Source organism: Myodes glareolus, chromosome 9 (genome assembly GCF_982192425.1).
Source record: "Myodes glareolus chromosome 9, mMyoGla1.1, whole genome shotgun sequence".
NCBI lineage: Eukaryota > Metazoa > Chordata > Mammalia > Rodentia > Cricetidae > Myodes > Myodes glareolus.
In genome coordinates this window covers 23,730,800-23,749,634 of record NC_142034.1, presented here as the reverse complement: position 1 = coordinate 23,749,634, position 18,835 = coordinate 23,730,800, and the positions used below count along the sequence as shown (strand labels likewise).

General features: G+C 50.2%; 1 protein-coding gene across 4 annotated transcripts in view; it reads right to left on the bottom strand.

The window, feature by feature from the left end:
- Positions 1 to 11,311: 11,311 nt before the first annotated feature.
- Positions 11,312 to 18,835, bottom strand: part of Tns4 (tensin 4) — a 22,775-nt gene continuing 15,251 nt past the window's right edge. For all 4 annotated transcript variants that reach the window (XM_087910016.1, XM_087910017.1, XM_087910013.1 and 1 more), the window contains exons 8-13: positions 18,612 to 18,689; positions 17,016 to 17,087; positions 16,107 to 16,275; positions 15,481 to 15,549; positions 15,231 to 15,257; positions 11,312 to 13,633 (exon numbers count right to left, since the gene is read on the bottom strand). In XM_087910016.1, coding sequence (XP_087766142.1) covers positions 13,492 to 13,633; positions 15,231 to 15,257; positions 15,481 to 15,549; positions 16,107 to 16,275; positions 17,016 to 17,087; positions 18,612 to 18,689 — 557 coding nt within the window. In that variant the 3' untranslated portion in view covers positions 11,312 to 13,491. The remainder of the gene's footprint in view (positions 13,634 to 15,230; positions 15,258 to 15,480; positions 15,550 to 16,106; positions 16,276 to 17,015; positions 17,088 to 18,611; positions 18,690 to 18,835) is intronic.

Sequence of the window (18,835 nt, the reverse complement as noted above, 5' to 3'; positions counted from 1 at the left end):
GTGTAAGTATCCGCTGATTTCTGATGAATGTTTCTTCCCTGGAGGTCAAAAGCACCCTGGAGACTCTGTTGAGTTTCTTGCCTTCTGGGGGATGGTGTCCTCTCTGTGTCCTTGCCCTCCAGTCCCCTCCCTGATTAGAGACTCCTAGGTTTCAAACATCATTGGTTCCCAACTCCCGCCTTACCCCGCCAATGCATATACAGTGTTTCTCTGTGTAGCCCTGACTGTTCTGGAACAGGCTGGCCTCGAACTCATAGAGATCTACCTGCCTCTACCTCCCAAGAGCTGGGATTAAAGGCATACACCACCATGCCTGGCTCCTAAATTCTTTATTATCTGGACTTTCTTCTGAGACTGTAGTCTCCCTAGGTCTCCCTAGATCTCTAACTTGGCCTCAGCAGGACAGCCTACAGCCGTCTCGTTGCCCTGAGGTACCAGTCTGCTGCCAGTAGCAGGAGATAAGGAATATAGTCCTGTTGAGAATTGTTCCCCCAGTCCCTGGCCTCCTCCTTGTGGGGTCCAGGCCAAGGCATGTTGAGGTAGTGGGGTGGTGTAGCCTGAAGGTAAAGTTTTGGGTCCCTCAGCCAAGTACAGACAAGTATTTCCTCAGGGCACAGCTTCCTTAGCCCCTCTCACTGAGCTCTGACCTCGCACCCTTCAGGATGGGCTAGAGAAGATCACTTTTCTCTCAGAAACCTCTGAAAGAAGGCACAGCCTAGCTTAGTAACTTAGTAACACAGTGACTCGTGTCTGTGTGTGCACCGGACGTGCTCATGCATGCATGTTTGAATGTGGTTTAGTGATTCCCGAACTGGGGGAGTATGGGCTTTTACAAGTACATATCTATATATTATCTGTGTGATGAGTGTAGCCGAGACACGCACCTGTATAACTGGTATCTGGGCTCTATGAATCTGTCCAATGGGAGGCTCTCCTGAGTGACAGGAGAGACAGTGTGACATCCACAGAGTATGTTCCCCTGTGGAGCTCGAGGGGGGTGTCTAGCACCAGATAACGGAGGCTGTGCGCTTTGGAGTGGTTTCACATTTCACACAAACACCCCCCTTTCCTGGATAACTTGTCCCATGGTCTTGGGGCCAGGTCCCAAGAGTCAAAGCAAATGTAGGCAACACTGTGTTTGCACACCATTCCCAGATTCGGAGGCGTCCTCCTGCCCTAGCCTCTGCATGTCCGTCCCAGAGCTAGCAGCTTAGGAGAGAGTAGGCAAGGACCAAATTTTGTGCCCTTGTGGGGTCACCGCTTCACTGCATCTTGAGAACTGTGGTCCTGTCTGCTGCGCTACCTCCACAAGAAACTTATTTCTGGACTAGCAAGGTAGCTCTGTAGGGAAAGGCACTTGCCACTAAGCCTGAAGACCTGAGTTCGGTTCCTGGGACTCACATGGTGGAAGGAGAGAATCAACTCTTGTGAGTTTTCCTCTGACCTCCATAGGCAAGCAATGGCGTGTGTGCAGTGACACACGCATGCCTACACGTTCACCCATTACATCCTCATTCCATCTTTCTCTTCACACACACACACACACACACACACACACAGAGAGAGAGAGAGAGAGAGAGAGAAAGACAGAGAGAGAGAAATATGAAAAAAAATGTTTTTTCCTTCTCCTGGCTTGGCACAGGGTCTGGGTGGGGGTCCCTTAGCTCACCCATGCCCTGGCTTTCAGTTTCTATTCCCCGTTTCTTAGTGGAGATCAAGCCCTGATCTGCTGAGGGCGGGTCAGCCCTCCGTCCTGTCATCATCTCGAAGGGTCCTGAGCCTTAGCCTCTGCCATTCCCTAGCTCCTTCCAAGAAAAGTCTGTCACCCCAGCTCTCTGGCCCGCTGCCACCAAGCTGCTCCAGGAATGTCTTGGGGTATGCACCTCCAGAGTTCCCCTTCCTGGAAGGCACATGGTTGCTTGGCAAAATGACCCCCAAACATTCCTAGCTAAAGAAATTCCCACTGTGTAGGGATGGAGTGAGTTGAAGGAGTTGGGAGGCCAGTAGCAGAAAGGCTTGAGTCCTCACAGGGAGTTGGGAGGGAAGGGGCAGTTTGGGAGGACCACAAGTGGAGGGGAGACAAAGAAACCAGCCTCTAGTGGGGGCCAAATAGCACCTCAGTGAACCAAGGGTCTAATTCAATCCTGCCCACTCTGTGTCTGAGGCCCCAGGGGCTGGGGAAGGTTGAGGTCAGAGGGTAGAGGTGCAGATAATTAGAAACATACTCTTCTGAGTGGCAGGCGCCCTGGGGACCACCATCCCCCCACTGTGCCTTCTTGCCTCAGGTCCTCAGGTCATCTCCCCACCCCCACCTAGACAATCCCAGGCAGACTGACAGGAGCCTGGGAGTCAAAACTCCCAGGGCCTGGCTTCCCAGGCCCCTTACACAGTCTCTAAAGTGCAAACAACATATTTTCACCATGCAATGGTATTTAATTACACATAAAAACAGAGCCATTAAACTGAAATTAAACCCTTGTTGGAATCACTTAATTCAGGGCATGACAAATTGCTTTCAGCGGAGGCGGCTGTGTAGTCCCCTGGGGTGGAGTTAGGGGGGGAAGAATGGAGATTAGTGGCTTCCATGGCTGGCTCGGTCCCCTCGTTCTCTTGGTCCTCTTGCCAACTCTAAATTCTGAAACTGGGGCCAGAACCCTCTTCCTAAGGACCACCCAGGCCAAGGGGAAGGCTCTAGATACACTTGGGATGACAGGGACAGGAGGTTGGGAAACAACCCAGTTACAGACAGCCCGGGCTATATGGATGGGGAAGCTGAGGCCCAGATGGGACAGGATTCCAGAGCTAGGATTAGGCCCTTGGCATCCAGCCATGACCGCGGATGCTGGTTTTTTGTTTTGTGTTTTCTCCCAGGCTGATATCATTGAATCTTGGACCTGGATAGAAGTTGGGGCTGTGCAGTGAGAGTTAGAGACCAGAACTAACCTTGGGTGACTTTCTGGGGATAGCTTTGGAGTCAGCCTCTGGGGTCAGGCAGACTAGGTTACTTTCTCGGTGAAAGGCAGGTCAGCCGAGGTCTTCTGTAGCAGGCAGAAATGAAGGGATTCTAAGGAGACACTTGTGGTGTTCAGTTAGACTATTGGGCATGATGGACCCCAAAGAAATGGGAGATTCTTCCAGAATATTATGCGGAGAGGGAAAAGGTGCCATTCAGAGGGGGATCTTGGCAGAAGAGACTTCACACAATGACTAGTCAGAACACCTTACGGAATGAGACAGAAGCCTAGCCAAGGATGGCTCCCTGGTGGGCAGAACCACACCTCGGCCAAGACTGCTTTCAGGTGCCTGTCTTTGTTCTCTGCTTAAACTGTAATCACACTTAAGGCCCCTGGAAGACAGACTTGGAGGCGCTCTCTGTGCCTCTTTGTCCCTCTTCCTGGCTTATTGAGGACAGGCAGTCAGAGCATGAGTTGTGACCCCCAAGTTTGGCAACCACAGAGGGACATCAGAGACACAGTTTTGGGGTATCTACCACTGGAAGTGGGCTGACCCTGGGTGGAGAAGAAAGAAGGGAACTTCCATCTCGAGCCATTTTCTCCTCTGTCCACGTCAGCGGCATCGGCTGCTTTTTCACCTGTTTCCTCTGACAAACAGGCATTTTGTTAACGTGTATAACGCGTGTGTAACGTGTGTGTAAGGTACGCTTGTCCACAGTCGGCTTACAATAACCAGCAGTGCTCCCTAAGTTTGGAAGGGACTTCAGAGTTTGATTGTTGACTCTTTTTTTTTTTTAAATTTAAACTCTTTATTTATTTATTTATTTATTTATTTATTATGTATACAATATTCTGTCTGTGTGTATGCCTGCAGGCCAGAAGAGGGCACCAGACCCCATTACAGATGGTTGTGAGCCACCATGTGGTTGCTGGGAATTGAACTCAGGACCTTTGGAAGAGCAGGCAATGCTCTTAACCTCTGAGCCATCTCTCCAGCCCCCGATTGTTGGCTCTTGTACCCGTTGGTTTCAAGCTAGAGACATCAGAGTGGGAGAAGCCTGCCTAAATTAAGAAAACACTTCCATAAGATCTGGCTGCAGGCAAGCCTGTACGGCATTTTTTATTTTATTATATTTATTTATTTATTTTAAAGGATGATTCTTTTTTTAATATTTATTTATTTGTTATTAAACAATATTCTGTCTACATGTATGTCTGCAGGTCAGAAGAGGACACCAGACCTCATTACAGATGGTTGTGAGCCACACCATGTGGTTGCTGGGAATTGAACTCAGGACCTCTGGAAGAGCAGGCAATGCTCTTAACCGCTGAGCCATCTCTCCAGCCCGTACGGCAATTTTTTAAATTTATTTTATTTTATTTTTTGTTTTTTTTGAGACAAGGTTTCTTTGTAGCTTTGAGCCTGTCCTGGAACTAGCTCTTACAGACCAGATTGGCCTCGAACTCACAAATATCTGCTTGCCTCTGCCTCCCAAGTGCTGGGATTAAAGGTTTGCAGTCACCAACGCCCAGTTTGCCTGTAGGCCATTTTCTGAATTAGTGGTTGATGGGAGAGGACCCAGCCTATTATGGGTGGGGCTGTTTCTGGGCTGAGGTCCTGGGTTCTATAAGAAAGTAGGTTGAGCAAGTCAGTAAGCAATATTCCTCCATGGCCTCTGCATCAGCTCCTGCCTCCAGGTTCCTCCCCTGACTTCCTTTAATGATGAACCGTGATATGGAAACTTAAGCTGGAGAAACCCTTTCCCAGCTAAATTGCTTTGGTCCTGGTGTTTCACACAATAATAGTAACTCTAACCAAGATAGAACTATAGATTTATTCTTCAAAGTCAAACATTCCAAATTTTGCTTTAGAAATAGCTTCTGGCTAGGTGTGGTGGTGCACACATTAAATCCTAGCACTTGGAAGCAGAGGCAGGCAAATCTCTGTGAGTTCAAGGCCAGCCTGGTCTATGAATGAATTCTAGGACTCTTAGTGAGACCCTCTGCCCCACCCTCCAAAAGAAGTAGCTACTATATCTTTTCTGTACCATGAAGCTAATTGTTGCTGGAACCACCTCTATAAGTAGATGTCTCTGTTGTGCCCAGATTACAACCCCCAGAGAGACCACCACAGAGGCCCAGACTGTAATAAGCAAGGTTTATTTAGTGTAATACAAACTAGTTCAGAACCCATCTCTAATCCCCACTGCAGTGAGGTAGAGAGGAGTTAGGACTCCTCTGTGGGCTAGGCTTTTAAAGGTGTAGCTATAAAGAGGCCTTTTGAAGCTGCTTTGGCACGGGTGGCAAGGTCTTTTCCTCTCTCCCATCCTGCTGTGTCAGCTTTGTCACCAGGTGGTTGGCTGGGCTGAGCTGAGTGTCCTTGTGCTTGGAATCTCCCGGGTGGGAGGGGGGAAGGAAAGTGCTGTCTTTCTGCTAGGAAATTCCTTCTCGTCCCTTTGAGAATAAGGGGTGGGGCTCTCACAGCCTCTTAAACTATGTAAGCCTTCTAAAGATTGATAGATATTAGACATTAGTAAATCTGCATAGTTATTTAATTTTCAAAAACAGCTTTGCTCTCTCTTTTTTATTTTTTTGAGACAGGGTGTCTCTGTTGCTTTGGAGCCTGTCCTGGAACTAGCTCTTGTAGACCATGCTGGTCTCAAACTCACAGAGATCTGCCTGCCTCTGCCTCCCAAGTGCTGGGATTAAAGGCATGCGCCACCACCACCTGGCCTCTCTCTTTTTTTTAAAAAAAAAAATGTATTTATTTTACGTATATGGGCATCTTGCCTGCATGTATGTTTGAACACTACTTGAGTACCTGGTACCTACAAAGACCTGGAACAAGGGTTCCAAGCTGTTGTGAGCCACTTTTTAATGGATGCTGGGAATTGAACCTAGACCACCTTGTGGGTGCTGAGAATTGATTCTGAGTCCTTTGGAAGAACAGCCAATGCTCTGAACCACTGAGCCATCTCTCCAGCCCCCTGTCGGTTGTGTTTTTTGAAAAGACTCGTAGCTAACTATTGGCATTGTAAAAACACGTAGCCGAACTGTCTGCAACATTCTATGGCTTCTGGGAAAGAAGCAGGAACATTTTTGAGATGTTAGAACAGTACCCAGAAGACAAAAGGAATGTCTGACCTGTGCGTTGTTTTTATTTCTCAGCTGCTTCCCTTAGGTGTCCCCTCCCTTTCCTGGGTTGGGAGTACTGACGTTTTAGACGGGTCTCCAATCCCAGTCAAAGGAAAGCAAGCTGAGAAAGGAGCTACAATGAAGAAAAGAAGTTACTCAAAAAGCAGGCCGACTTGAGAGAGCACGTAGCTGCAGCACGCTGCGCTGCCGCTGCGCTGCCGACGATTGCGGCACTGGGGCGGGCATTCTGGGAAGCACGTGCGCAGTATCTCACTAAAGGACTCTTTGTTCTACCCCGCGTTGGTTTGAGACTGGTGAGTCTCAGTTTGAGCTAGTGCTAACGTGGCCTCGAATTTCCCATCCTCCTGTTTCAGCTTCCCCAGGATTAAAGGGCAGGGCTTCCATGCCCAGTGTGACTTTATTCAGTTCTGACAACGTCCTCCTGTGTCTCTGAACAACATTCTCTAAAGGCATTGCTGATTAACCACCCGGTTTGTTCTCTCTTTGTCCCATGCTGTCAGCAAAGGATTCAATCTGGTTGGTCTGATAGGATCCCAGACTGGGGGGATGGGAAAGTGGTAAGAGTCAAGAAGTTAGTGCTAGTAAACCCTTTAGGGTCAGCTCTGGGGCAAGAGATCTGGAGCCTGGTGGCTTCCCTCACTGCAGAGGTTCTCTCAGAAGTCTGGCAGCGACGCCAACATTTCAGAGTTGTGGCTCCGTCTATCTGCTTGCCCATGGGGCCTTGAGTCTGAGGTGACCCAGCTGGGTGTGGACAAGCTAAGCCAAGCTCCTCAGTGCTCTCAGGTTGCTGAGGGAATGAGATGGAGTTGTAAAACAGCTGCCTGGGCCCACAGCAGCTGTAGGGGGCTGCCCAAGGCAATCTTAGGTGCTGGCAGATGGGGCTAGCTGGGGGAACTTTGGGTTGCTTCCGCCTCTTCCTCCTGGTGTTTGAGCTAGAATTTCCAAGCCAGAGGAACTCAGAGGGAGGGGAGAACAAGCCTTTCTCCACCCAGGGGAAATTAGACCAGACTGTTCAGGAAATCAGTGCAATTTTCCAGCATCGTCGAAAGTTAGTTGGACAATGGAGTGTTTTTTTTTTAATTGTTTTTTTTTGTTTTGTTTTTTAATAAAGTGAGAGAAGTTCAATAGCTTTTCGCCGAGTTGTTTTCCGACTTCATTTCTCAGCCATAGCTGAAGGTTTCTCATTCAATGTGACATGTGACTGCCTAGTGACCCTGGCCTGTCTGTGGCTGTGCCAGGGGTCAGGCCAGGCCAGCTGGAACTCAAGCTCCCTGGGTCTGTGAGCCCCTTTTTCTCAAGAGTCCGACAGTGGGGTCTATAGGAGCCTCTGCAGGTGCCCCAGTTGCTTGTCCCCAAAAGAAAGAAGTTTAGAAACTGGTGAATGCTAAATGCCAGGCACAGAGGGGTTTATATAGTGGTGCATGCCTTTAGTCCCAGAACTCAGGAGGTAGAGGCAGGTGGATCTCTGTGAGTTCAAGGCCAGCCTGGTCTACATAGCAGGTTCCAGGACAGCCAGAACTACATAGTGAGATCCTAGCTGGAAAAGCAAGGACAAACAAATAAAAATCTCTATAAATTAGGGCCGTGAAAATACTGAAAATGTTTTCCCTCCCACCTCTACAGTGAGTGGGAAGGTAAGACTGCTCCCAGAATGCAAAGGGCCCTTAATAAAAAACATGGAGATTGTTCTTGGGGCTCTAAGAAGGGAAAAGACCACGCAGGCTGAGGCAGGGTCAATTCTAATCCTACTCTGTACAGATGATGAACTTGTGGGGGACACAGGCAACTTTGGGGAGAGCAGGGAAGTGTCACATCTGAGAAGAGAGAGCCAAGTGTGGGCAGATGGAGCAGGGCCAGCTCCTTGGTAGCCAAAAAGACCAGGATCGGGAGCAGCAGCCTATATGAGCATTCTTGTTTGGTAGTTAAGCTGAGCCAGTATGAAGATGGGTGGGAGTGGGGCAGAGACAGGCATAGACACCTGCTTGTCTGCGCCACAGATGAGCTGGTAGCAGAAGCAGTGAGGGCAGATGGTGGTATTCTTACCCCAACAATTCATCACACGACTGGAGAGGGGATCTCTGGACACCTGAATAGACAGGGACACTCACATCTGGAAGGCAGCGCTGTCAGGAGGAGTCACTTGGGGCAGTGGAAGGAGAGGTATGTCACTGCTGAAGAGGAGCCGTGACCCCATGTGAAAGACATGGGTATGTGAGCACCTGCGAGGTGTCTGGGGTCACAAACCTAAGGGATTGATTCTGCTCTGGTACACTGGGCTTGGGAGCAGGGGAAGGCAGTGGGAAGGACCCTGTTTTACAGCCTCGGGAGCCTCCTACTGGGTGCCCTGGGCTTCTCATACACTGTTCCCCAGCCTCTTTACTACCACCCACTCCAGCCTCAGGACCTTTGCACATGCTGTTCCCTCAGCCTGAGTCCCTTCTTTGCAAGGTTGACTTTTCAACCTTCGGCCCAGTGTTACGTCCTTTGGCTGCTCCTCTGCCGTCCTATTTATAGCCTCCCCACTTTTTCTTTATCTTTTTTTTTAAAAATTATTATTATGTACAGTGTTCTGCCTGCATGTGTACCTACACCCCAGAAGAGGGCACCAGATCTCATTATAGATGGTAGTGAGCCACCATGTGGGTGCTGGGAATTGAACTCAGGACCTCTGGAAGAACAGTCAGTGCTGTTAACCACTGAGCCATCTCTCCAGCACTCCACTTTTTCTTTTATTCCTTTTCTCTTTATTTTGTTCCCTCCTTCTTTTCCCTTCCTTTCTTCCTTTGACGAGGTCTCACTCTGTAGCTCAGGCTGGTCTGGAACTTCCTAGGTAGCCCAGGCTGGCCCTGAACTAGTGATACTCCTCTTCCTTTGGACTCCTGAGTGCTGGTTCTCGGCATCAGCCACTGTGCCCGCACGGCTCTTCCACCGTCCTATTTGACGTGTGTGTGTTTTTCATTCACCGGGCTTTTCCAGAACATTCGCTTCTCTGGTTATCTAAAACACACGAGTTCTTATTTGTTTCCCTTTGGCTCTCCTGAGCCTGGCACACAGTAGATGCTCAGTGAGTGTTTGCTGAGAGAATAAATGAACAACAAAGGAGACAGCTGAGCAAAAGCGGACAGACCAGTGGCTGCTAAGACAGCAGATGGGGGGGGGTTCTTGTCCTCCCTTCTCCTGTCCTGGCCCCCCTGGGCCTCAAGGACAGTTGTGGAGGTGGGAGAGTGTGCTTCCCTAGGGAGTCAGAGTGAAAGGGTCTCTAGAGTGGCTGAGGGGGAGAGGTACCAGTTTCCAGGTAGAAATAGAAGGGGTGGGCTTTTCAGATGTTCCCAGCAGCTTGAGGCTGGAGACAGACAGGGGCTGCCCCCAGGGTCCCCACGTCTTCACTCCTCATACTACAACTCAGCACACAGTGTTTTTTAATTCTTTGGTTGGGAGACAGGGTCTCCCTCTGTAGCCCCAGTAGGCTAACTGGCTGTGAGCTGGCATTGATCCTCCTGCTTCTGCCTCCCCCAGGGCTTTACCCACTGAGCCGTCTCTGTGTGCGCTACCCAGTGGGACTAATGCTTTCTAAGAAACATGAATTCTTTTCCCTCCCTGTAATGACCTATGTGAGCACCCGGTGAGAAGGTGGCCGTCAGTGAGGCAGGAGGATGGGGCGTTCGGTGGAGCCTGGCCATCCTGTACCCTGACCTCTACATCTTGCTTCCAGGGTTACGGAAGTCAGTATCTAACGGCTGAGGCCTCTCAACGTGGTTATTTGTCCTAGTAACCTGCACTGAAGGTGACAGGGCCCCCAGAGAACCAGGAAGCTAGGCCCAGACCAGGCAAGGTCAGAGTGTTTCTTCTAGGCATTTCTTTGTCCTGCTCTGAACTCCAAGTTCACACAGACCCATTACCCACTCACACTCCTCCCAGCCCCGGCGTCAGATCCTGCCTCCTGCCCCACAGCCATGCTTCTAAAGCACAGAACACATAGTAAATCTTAAAAAAAAGAAAATGAGGTTAGCCTCAGGACCACTGTGCTGTTCAAAAGGTTGTGCAATGTGCAAGCATCACGGCCACGCTCTTGGACTTCACCCTAGAGGTAATAGGGAGACATTAAAAGGTTTTTCCATCGAGGGTAATTGCTTTTTTTTTTTTTTTTTTTTTTGGCCCGTGTGTGTAAGTGTACTGCATGCATGCCTGGTGCCTATGGAGGCCTGAAGAGGGGGTCAGCTGCCCTGGGACTGGAGTTATTTGTGGTTGTAAGCTGCTGACTTGGGCCTTCTGTAAGAGTACCCAGTGTTCTTAATCGCCGAGTCATTCTTTAAAAGGGGAAAAAAATTAATTTTCTAGATTTTTTTGATCACATGCTGAAAGTTCTGGTGGCCCTGGCACCTCTTTCATCTGCTCCTTGGGGAACTTTATAGGCAGACACACGGAATACAACACATCTTTCCACACTTCTGTGCTTCATGCATACATTTGTTTTCCTGCCTAAGAAGGCTGGAGAAGTAGGACTGGCCACTTGTTGGGCAGGTGACCTCCAAGCCTCGGTTTCCTAATCTGAAGATTAAACATAAAACTCACTCCTCATGGCAATGAACACATAGGAGCCCTTCAGTAAAAGGTGATTTCTTGAAGGGTGGTGGTGATGCGCACCTTTAATCCCAGCCCTCCAGCCCTCCGGAGGCAGAGGCAGGTGGATCTCTATGAGTTTGAGGCTAGCCTGGTCTACAGACTTCCAGGACAGCCAGGGTCACACAGAGAAAACCTGTCTTGAAAAAGTGGTTTCTCGCAGCTGGGTGTGATGGCTCATGCCCTTCCATCCCAGCACAAGAAGGCTGAGGCAGGAGGACTGCCATGAGTTTCAGACCATCCTGGGCAATAGAGTGAGATCCATACATGCCCGAGTTCACACAACCACACATGCTAACAATGACCACAAAAACAGAAAAAAAAAAAATCCACTACCCTGGGGGCTGGAGAGACGACTCAGTGATTAGGAGCACCCGCTGCTCTTCAAGAGGACCTGGGTTCAATTCCCAGCACTACACAGTGGCTCACAACTATCTAACTCCAGGGGAGTTTCAACACCCTCTTCTGGCCTCCATGGGCAATGCATACATGTAGTGTGTTCAGGTAGATCTTACTCTGTTCTGCTGGGTGCCCTTCTCTGCTCAGCACTCAAGAGATAGCTCTGGATGTCCAGGACCAGCTATTGTACAAAGAAACTTTATTTTCCATGAAGTATACAGGGATGTATGAAGGACTCTTCCCACTAAGCCTAGAATGGGTGGAACGGAGTCCATCTAATGCTGGAAGGCCCGTCTTAGCTTGCAATGCGAGCCTAGCACCCTCCCCACTCCACCTCCACACTCCCCATCTGATTCTCTTTTCCTAAGTTGAAATCATAATCCCTCAGGTCTGACCTTGGCCAAGGACAATGGTGCTCTGTAGGCTGACGACAGGAGGGGGATAGACACTTGCTCCACAGTGAGTTACAGCGGGCTTCTGTGAGCATCCCCTTGCACGCCACGGAAGTCTCCTAAGGAGGTAGGCAGGCTGGAAGAAGAGCAACAGGTTTTGCAGGGCTGCCTTGAATGTGGGAGGGGACGAGTCCAACTTCTCCAACCAGCTGGAGAAGCTGCCTCTTTGTATTCTTGACTCTCTCCTGCCCCCTTGTGTTTGTAAGGCTGGTGACGCCATATAGTGTTTGTGTGTTGGAACTGGAGGACCCAGCAAGAATGGATTTGGGGCAGGGAAATGCACCCCTATATGTATTATAGCAACAGGGTCTCTCATTTTCATCCACTAGATGTTGGTTATGAGAGCAATGCCAGGCAGCTGTGATACCTGTTCTGGGGCACGTGCTTATCAAGAAATTGAAAGCAAAGATGGGGGGGGATATTCATCTGTAATATATTGGGAAGGATGGATTAGACATTAAGAATGTGAGCACTGCCGAGATTTTTCTGACCATGGGGATAAGGGTCTTCTATTAAGCTAGCCCCACAGACACAGCCAAGCTAGCGTTCAGAATCCCGGGCCAACATCACAGAGCAGTTGACCAACTAGACAATAGCCCAAGTTTGTAACTGCAGAGGCTAGGGATTTTCCTAGCATGCTCTTGGGAAAAAGATCCCAAGGCCTTGGCAAATTATACCTAAAAATCAGAGGAATCCAGAAAGTTCCACCAGATGGCTAGGAGTTGATCAGACTGCAACACCTAGATCTCCAGATGTGAGAGTGTTTTAAATACTGCATTAGAGAGGGCTCCACTGACAGAACCTTGATTGCAAAGCGGAAAGAAGCGAGGGGTACAAAAACTCACTCCCGGTCTATGTTCAGACTCGACTCTGACAGCATCTGATGGGTCCCTCAAAGCAAGCTGAAATGGGTTGCGCCACAGGGTACACGCACTGTGGCTGCCAGGTCTGCTCTGGCTGAGGCCCTTGACCCTGTCTCCTCTCCATCATAGATTTTGGACCTTGCAGGCACCTTCCCACTTTGAAACTCTTCCCCCACAGCAGCTCCTTCTTGAAGTGGTACCCCCTTCCATGGGTGAGATCTATGAAAACGTTAACCCCCCCTCTCTCCCTCCCTCCCTCTCTCTCTCCTTCTCTCTCTCTTTCTCTCTCTCTCTCTCTCTCTCTCTCTCTCCTTCTTTCTCTTTCCCTCAACAAGGTCTCATGTAGCATAGACTGACCTAAACTCATGTAGCTAAGAATGACCCTGAACTTCTGATCTTCCTGCCTCTTCAAGTGCTGGGATTTTTCAGCATTCACCACTGTGCTTAGTGATCGAGCCCAGCCCTTGTCCTTGTCAGGTAAATCCTCTAGCAACACAGTTACGTTCACAACCCCCAAACCTTTCCATCTCTTGAAAACAAAAGAATCCTGGGCCAGCAGGGAAGAGACAGGTGTGAGGGAAATCGAACCTGTCCCCAAACTGCACACATCATCACCGGCTTCCAGCCAGGGGCCTACGAGTTCTGACCCAGCACCTGCTGTTTGCTGTTTGCAGGGGTCATAGGCCTCTGGCTCAACCTGCCACGAAGGGAGTGTTCAAGCTGATGAAGCCAGAGTGTCGTTGCAGGCAATTTTTACACAGGGAGTCCTGGATGTGGGTGGGCTTCAGTAGCGTGGAGGAACACACTGAAGATTCCCAGCTGAGTCTCCAAGGGACCATTTTCTTGCGGTTGGGTTCCTTTATATATAATTAAAGAGCCTGAGGCCCAAGAATTGGGTGAAGGTTACTGCTGAATGTCACAGCAGGCTCCAAAGCTTCAACTTGCTCTGTCCTCAGGTCCAACAGTCAAGTCTGTCGACGTGGCCACAGCGGCATGGCCAGGGAAAGTCTCTTGAGATGTCAGGGAAGGTGCACAGGTAGCTCCCTTCTATACCCTGTCTGTGTCCTGGAGCAGAGCAGTCACCAGACTGACCACCTGGAGAGCTGGTTGGACTGCTTCGTACTCTGCGAAGAGGTGACACACGTTCTCTTGTGTCTCCGTCTGGCTCTTGGCCACAAACCCAAAGATCCTGTTGAGAGAAGACAGCTGTGGGGATATGGGCTAGAGAGGAGAAGCATCATGCTGAGGGGGGTGTTGGAAGGGGAGGACACTCAACTTGCGCCTCACTGCTTCTCCCCAAGCCAGACAGCTGCAGAATTTGTGTACTGTATCTTGTGTGTGTGTGTGTGTGTGTGTGTGTATGTGTGGTATGTACTTGTTTGCGGGGACATGGCATGTGTCCATACATGTGTATGGAGGTTGGTGTTGGATGTCTTTCTCAATTGCTCTCTACTAATTTTGAGACAAGGTTTCTCAATGAATCTAGAGCTCACTCATTGGCTAGGCTGGCCAGCCAATGAGCACCAGGGATCCGCTTGTCCCTGCCTCCCCAGCACTGGAGTTATAGACATACCGTCTGGCTTTTCATATGGGTTCTGGGGCTCTGACCTCATGTCCTCATGCTTGAGTGGCAGACACTTTCCTCACTGGGTCACCTCCCCAGCACTTTCAGTACCTCCTTTTAATGGAGCAGCTAAAGGAAGAAGGTGCCTCTCTTGTCCAACTGGGCAAGCACTTATTTCAGACTCTGGGTTTCCATTTTGAATAGGGCTCCCTGAGGACAAGACTGGGAAGCTCCATTAGGGCAAGAATGTACTTGATAATCATCCCTACAGCTCTGAGATAAAACCTGTGCCTCTGGGGCTGGAGAGATGGCTCAGCGGTTAAGAGCACTGACTACTCTTCCAGAGGTCCTGAGTTCAATTCCCAGCAACCATGTGGTAGCTCACAACCATCTGTAATGAGATCTGGTGCCCTCTTCTGACCTACAGGCAGGATACTGTATAAATAAATAAACCCCCAAAAGCCTATGCCTCCAGTATAACACCTTGGGCTCCAGACTAGGAGATCTTATAAGAGCCATACCACACTGGCTCCTAAGACCAAGATGGAAACCCTCTTCCTTCCTTCCTTCCTTCCTTCCTTCCTTCCTTCCTTCTTCTCTTCTTCCCACCCTCCATCCCTCCCCTCCTTCCTTTATTTCCATTGAGATATGGCACTGTGAAATAATCCTCTTGTTCACTGTGAAGATGTGTTGCTCTCATTGATTTAATAAAGAACTCACTAGCCAATAGCTAGGCAGGAAGAGGTTAGGTGGGAGAGTCAAGCTGGGAGAATGCTAGGAAGAAGGGCGGGGTCACCAGCCAGAGGCAGAGGAAGCAGGATGTATAGAGAATGAGGTAACAAGCCATGAGCCATGTGGTAACATGTGAATTAATAAATATGGGTTAATTTAAGTTGTCAGAGCTGGTTTGTAATAAGCCTAAGCTATCGGCCAAGCATTTACAGTTAATAATAAGTCTCTGTGTGGTTATTTGGGAGATGGCTGGCAGGACAGAAACCTCCTCTGCCTACAGTAGGGTTTCATTATGTATAGCCCGGAACTGACTACATAGACAAGGCTAGTTGGAACTGACCTTGATTCATAGCAATCCTCCTGCTTCAGACTCCTAAATTCTGGGATTACAGGTGTGTACTGCCAAACCTGGCCTGCTCTCTTTCTGTCAGGTCTGGAACCCTGGCACAAGGCCACCTCTTAGAGCCACTGAGTGGTGGGAGGGGCTTACCTGGAAGCTTTGCAGTACTTTTGCCACCTGAAAGAAAGGGACACAAGAGGAGTGAGTGACGGAGCTCTGCCTGGCTCCTCAGGATGCTGATGAACAGTGGGAGCCATGTCTCCACTCTGCCATGCCCGACATGGCCTGTTCCCCGACCTCTTAGGATTCACAGGCCACCTCTGCTATTTCAATCCCAGGTACCATGGAAGGCTGCTAGGCCTGGAGCAGCCTTCTTAGCTTGACTCAGCCTTGAACTTACTTCCGTTGCTCGGGGTCCATTCCGCAGAAGCGGAGGGTGGCGAGTGGGTAGTGGCGTCGGAAAAACAACCTGGGTGGATGCAGGAAGAAAAGTCAGGCTGATGAGGGTCTATTCCTACGCCGCGCCCCCATTTCCGCATTTCTGGGTCCCCCGAAGTTCACACGTCCCATCCTAGTAGCATTCTTACAACCCATCATGCTTTCTCCCTCACTTTCTTCTCCCATGAAATAGACCTGCCTTATGTTCTTCTACTGGGGTCTTCTGCCACCCATCCCCCTGGCATTCATTTTGTGAGGCCAGGAGTTACAGCTTGGTCTACTCTTGCCTGGTTAAATTAGGGAAGGTTTTGGCTAGGTTGAGTCTCCAAGTCCTGGGGCGAGCTCATTGCACGGTCTGAGGAGTCATTGGTGTCTGGCCTATACAGAGATAACCAGCACCCAATGAAAACTGCCCAACTTCAACCCTGTTGGTTCCAATGATGGAGGCCTAAGAAGGCAGGGACCTTGTCTGATATCGCCTAGCATTTGCTAACCCTTTCACATCCGGGGCCCTGACCTCTGTTCCCCACCTTCCCTCCAGCCTTGCTCTGTTAGTCTTGCAGCCCAGGAGTTAGGCGAAGCCCTTACTTTCTCTGGACATCTGTCAGAGTGATGCCCTGTTCAGTGACTTTGAAATGGACCACAGTAGGTGTGGGGAGGACATCCCTCTCCAAGGTGACTGAGGTGGCCTTCTGCACAGCCAGGGCTCCGCTCAGGGTCTCCACACTCACCGAGCTCAGGTACAGCGTGTGGCAGCCTGTGGGATGCAGATATTGAGAGGGGTCTGTAGCCAGGGTCTTACAATGTGTATGGCTCGCTGGGCTCAGGTCCAGGGACAGGAACAGGGAAGAGGGAATGCCTTTCTTCTTTAGGAATCCACTGGGATCCTCTGAGAGCCACCAAAGAGACTAGGAGTCCGAGGGTAGCCAAAACTTCTTTTCCTCTACCTTCGATTCACCCCCCACCCTTTGGTGAGAATAGGGAGAGAGAGAAAGAACAGGAGGAGGGGAGCCACTGTGCTTAGGGGGAGGGGGTCACAAAGGAGCCACCACTGAGTGCTAATGGATGCTTGGCCTCTGGAAGCGGGGAGCATTGAAACCCTTAAGATTCAGACCTCACCCCTCCTCCCCAACAGAGGATCCAGACCTGGAGACCACCCCCAGGGCAGGAATCTCAAACACAGAGAGACACTATTACAGATATGTGTACAATATGTGCAAAAGTGTTGGCTTACCAGAACCCCCTCCCCTGTGCCCAGTCCTCTTTCCTCCCCACTGGCCCACAGCGGCAGCCTCTCATCTCCTTGGTTTATGAGGACGAGGAGGGGGTGTGCTGTGGGCTGTTAAGGCTGCAGAAACAAAGCGGTAATGGGAAGCATGTGTGGGCTTGTGTGAGTCTGCGTGCGTGTGTGTGTGTGTGTGTGTGTGTGTGTGTTCATGGGGCTGGGAAGTGGTCTCCAGGGTGCGGTGAACCCAGTACCTCCCCTATACCACTCACCAGCTGATATCTTCAGGCAAGAGGTCTGGCCATGCGTGGGGGAGTCCAGCGCTGGTTCTGCGCCTCCCAGTTCTGAACAGAGGCAAAGGCAAATGCCCCAGGGGAGAGGGAAGAGAGTGGACCTCTTTCAGGGGAGCAGCCAGCAAGAATCCCTTTGAACACCTCCCACAGCCACCCCCACCTCCAGGAAGTGACAGGCTGGGAAGCCAGGTGCGATTGCCTCAATTAGAGCCATGAGGACCATTTTGCCTAGCTTGCGAGCCTTTTGATCCCTTCCCACCTCTCCCCGCCAGCCTCCCAGGTCTGGGCCTGCTGCTCTGACCCTGTCCTCACAAGCCCCTGACCTCTTATTTTGGACCCCGCCCCCCCCATCCTCTTCTTTGCAGAGTAGGGGTGCTGTGTCTCCATCGCTTGCTTAGGGCTCTTCCTGCTCCACCTTCCTCCTGCACAACTGAGATGACCCCCTGGGTCTGGGAGCTCCTGGGGGGCTGCAGGCTGTGGATGAGGCTGCTGAACTGAGCTGTCCGCCTGTGGACCAGCTACTTAAGCCTAGAACCTCATTAATTTCTCCCCTTCCCTCTTTTCTTTTCTTCCTTCTTTTTATCGGTCTTATTATGTAGTGCTGACTGGACTGGAACTCACTGTATAGTCTCAAGTCCCTGGTCACCTTGCCTTGGCCTCCCAAGTGCTGGAACTACAGGGAAAGACCACAGCCTCATTGCTTACCTATGGGTTATAAGGGTGGTGGAGGCGGTATGTGTGTGGGGAATAATACCAGATTTGTTCATCCAGACTGTTAGATTTAGGCTCTTCAGTGCTTTCAAGGAGGCTATTCACCCTCTAAGCCAGTGACCTAATGCCACCTTCCTAATGCTGTGACCCTTTAAATACAGTTTCTTATGTTGTAGTGACCCCCAACCATAACATTATTTTCACTGCTACTTTGTAACTGTGATTTTGCTACTATAATGAACCATAATATAAATATCTGGCATGCAACCCTTGTGAAAGGTTCATCTGACCCTTCCCCACCCCCGCAGGGGCCACGACCCTCAGGTAAGATCTGCTGCTCTGAGATCTATTCCGGGCCAGGCACTGTGGTGTATGCCTTGCCTGAACAATCTCACTGAATCTGGGTGCTGACACTTTGGGTTTGCCTAAAAGATGGTTGTTCTTGTAGGGCAGGGGTGGCGCACGCCTTTAGTCCCAGCACTCAGGAGGCAGAAGCAAGTGGATCTCTGTGAGTTCGAGGTCAGCCTGGTCTACAGAGTGAGTTCCAGGACAGCCAAGGCTACACAGAGAAACACGGTCTCGAAAAACAAAAAACAAAACAAAAACAAAAACAACCCCCCCAAACCCAACAAACAAACAAACAAACAAACAAAAAACCAAAAACAAGTTCTTATTTGTGTGTGTGTGGTGGGCACTGGGGGCTCAGAGGAGCGGACATCCTTAAATGGGAAATGGAGAGACATGGATCTAGTCCAGATCACGTACTTGTCATACTGACCCTAAAATTAGTCATAAACAAGGTTGAAGTGGCCACTTTGGTAGCCACTTTTAGTAAGAGCCCACAGGTCTGACCCAGACACCGACCTTTCTGTGGGATGGTGAGTTTGCAGGGCAGGGCCAGGGCCATGATGGAGTGTTGACACACGAAGGCAGAGAGGCTCCCTGCAAAGGAGCAGGAAGCCCTGAGTAAGTAAGTAGGGCTTCCCCAGCCCCCTTCACAGTGCAGGAGACCACATCCTGGAGGCTAGGGAGGCTGTGGAGGCTGGGGAGGCTGTGAAGGGTAGGGAGGCTGGGGAGGTAGGGGAGAG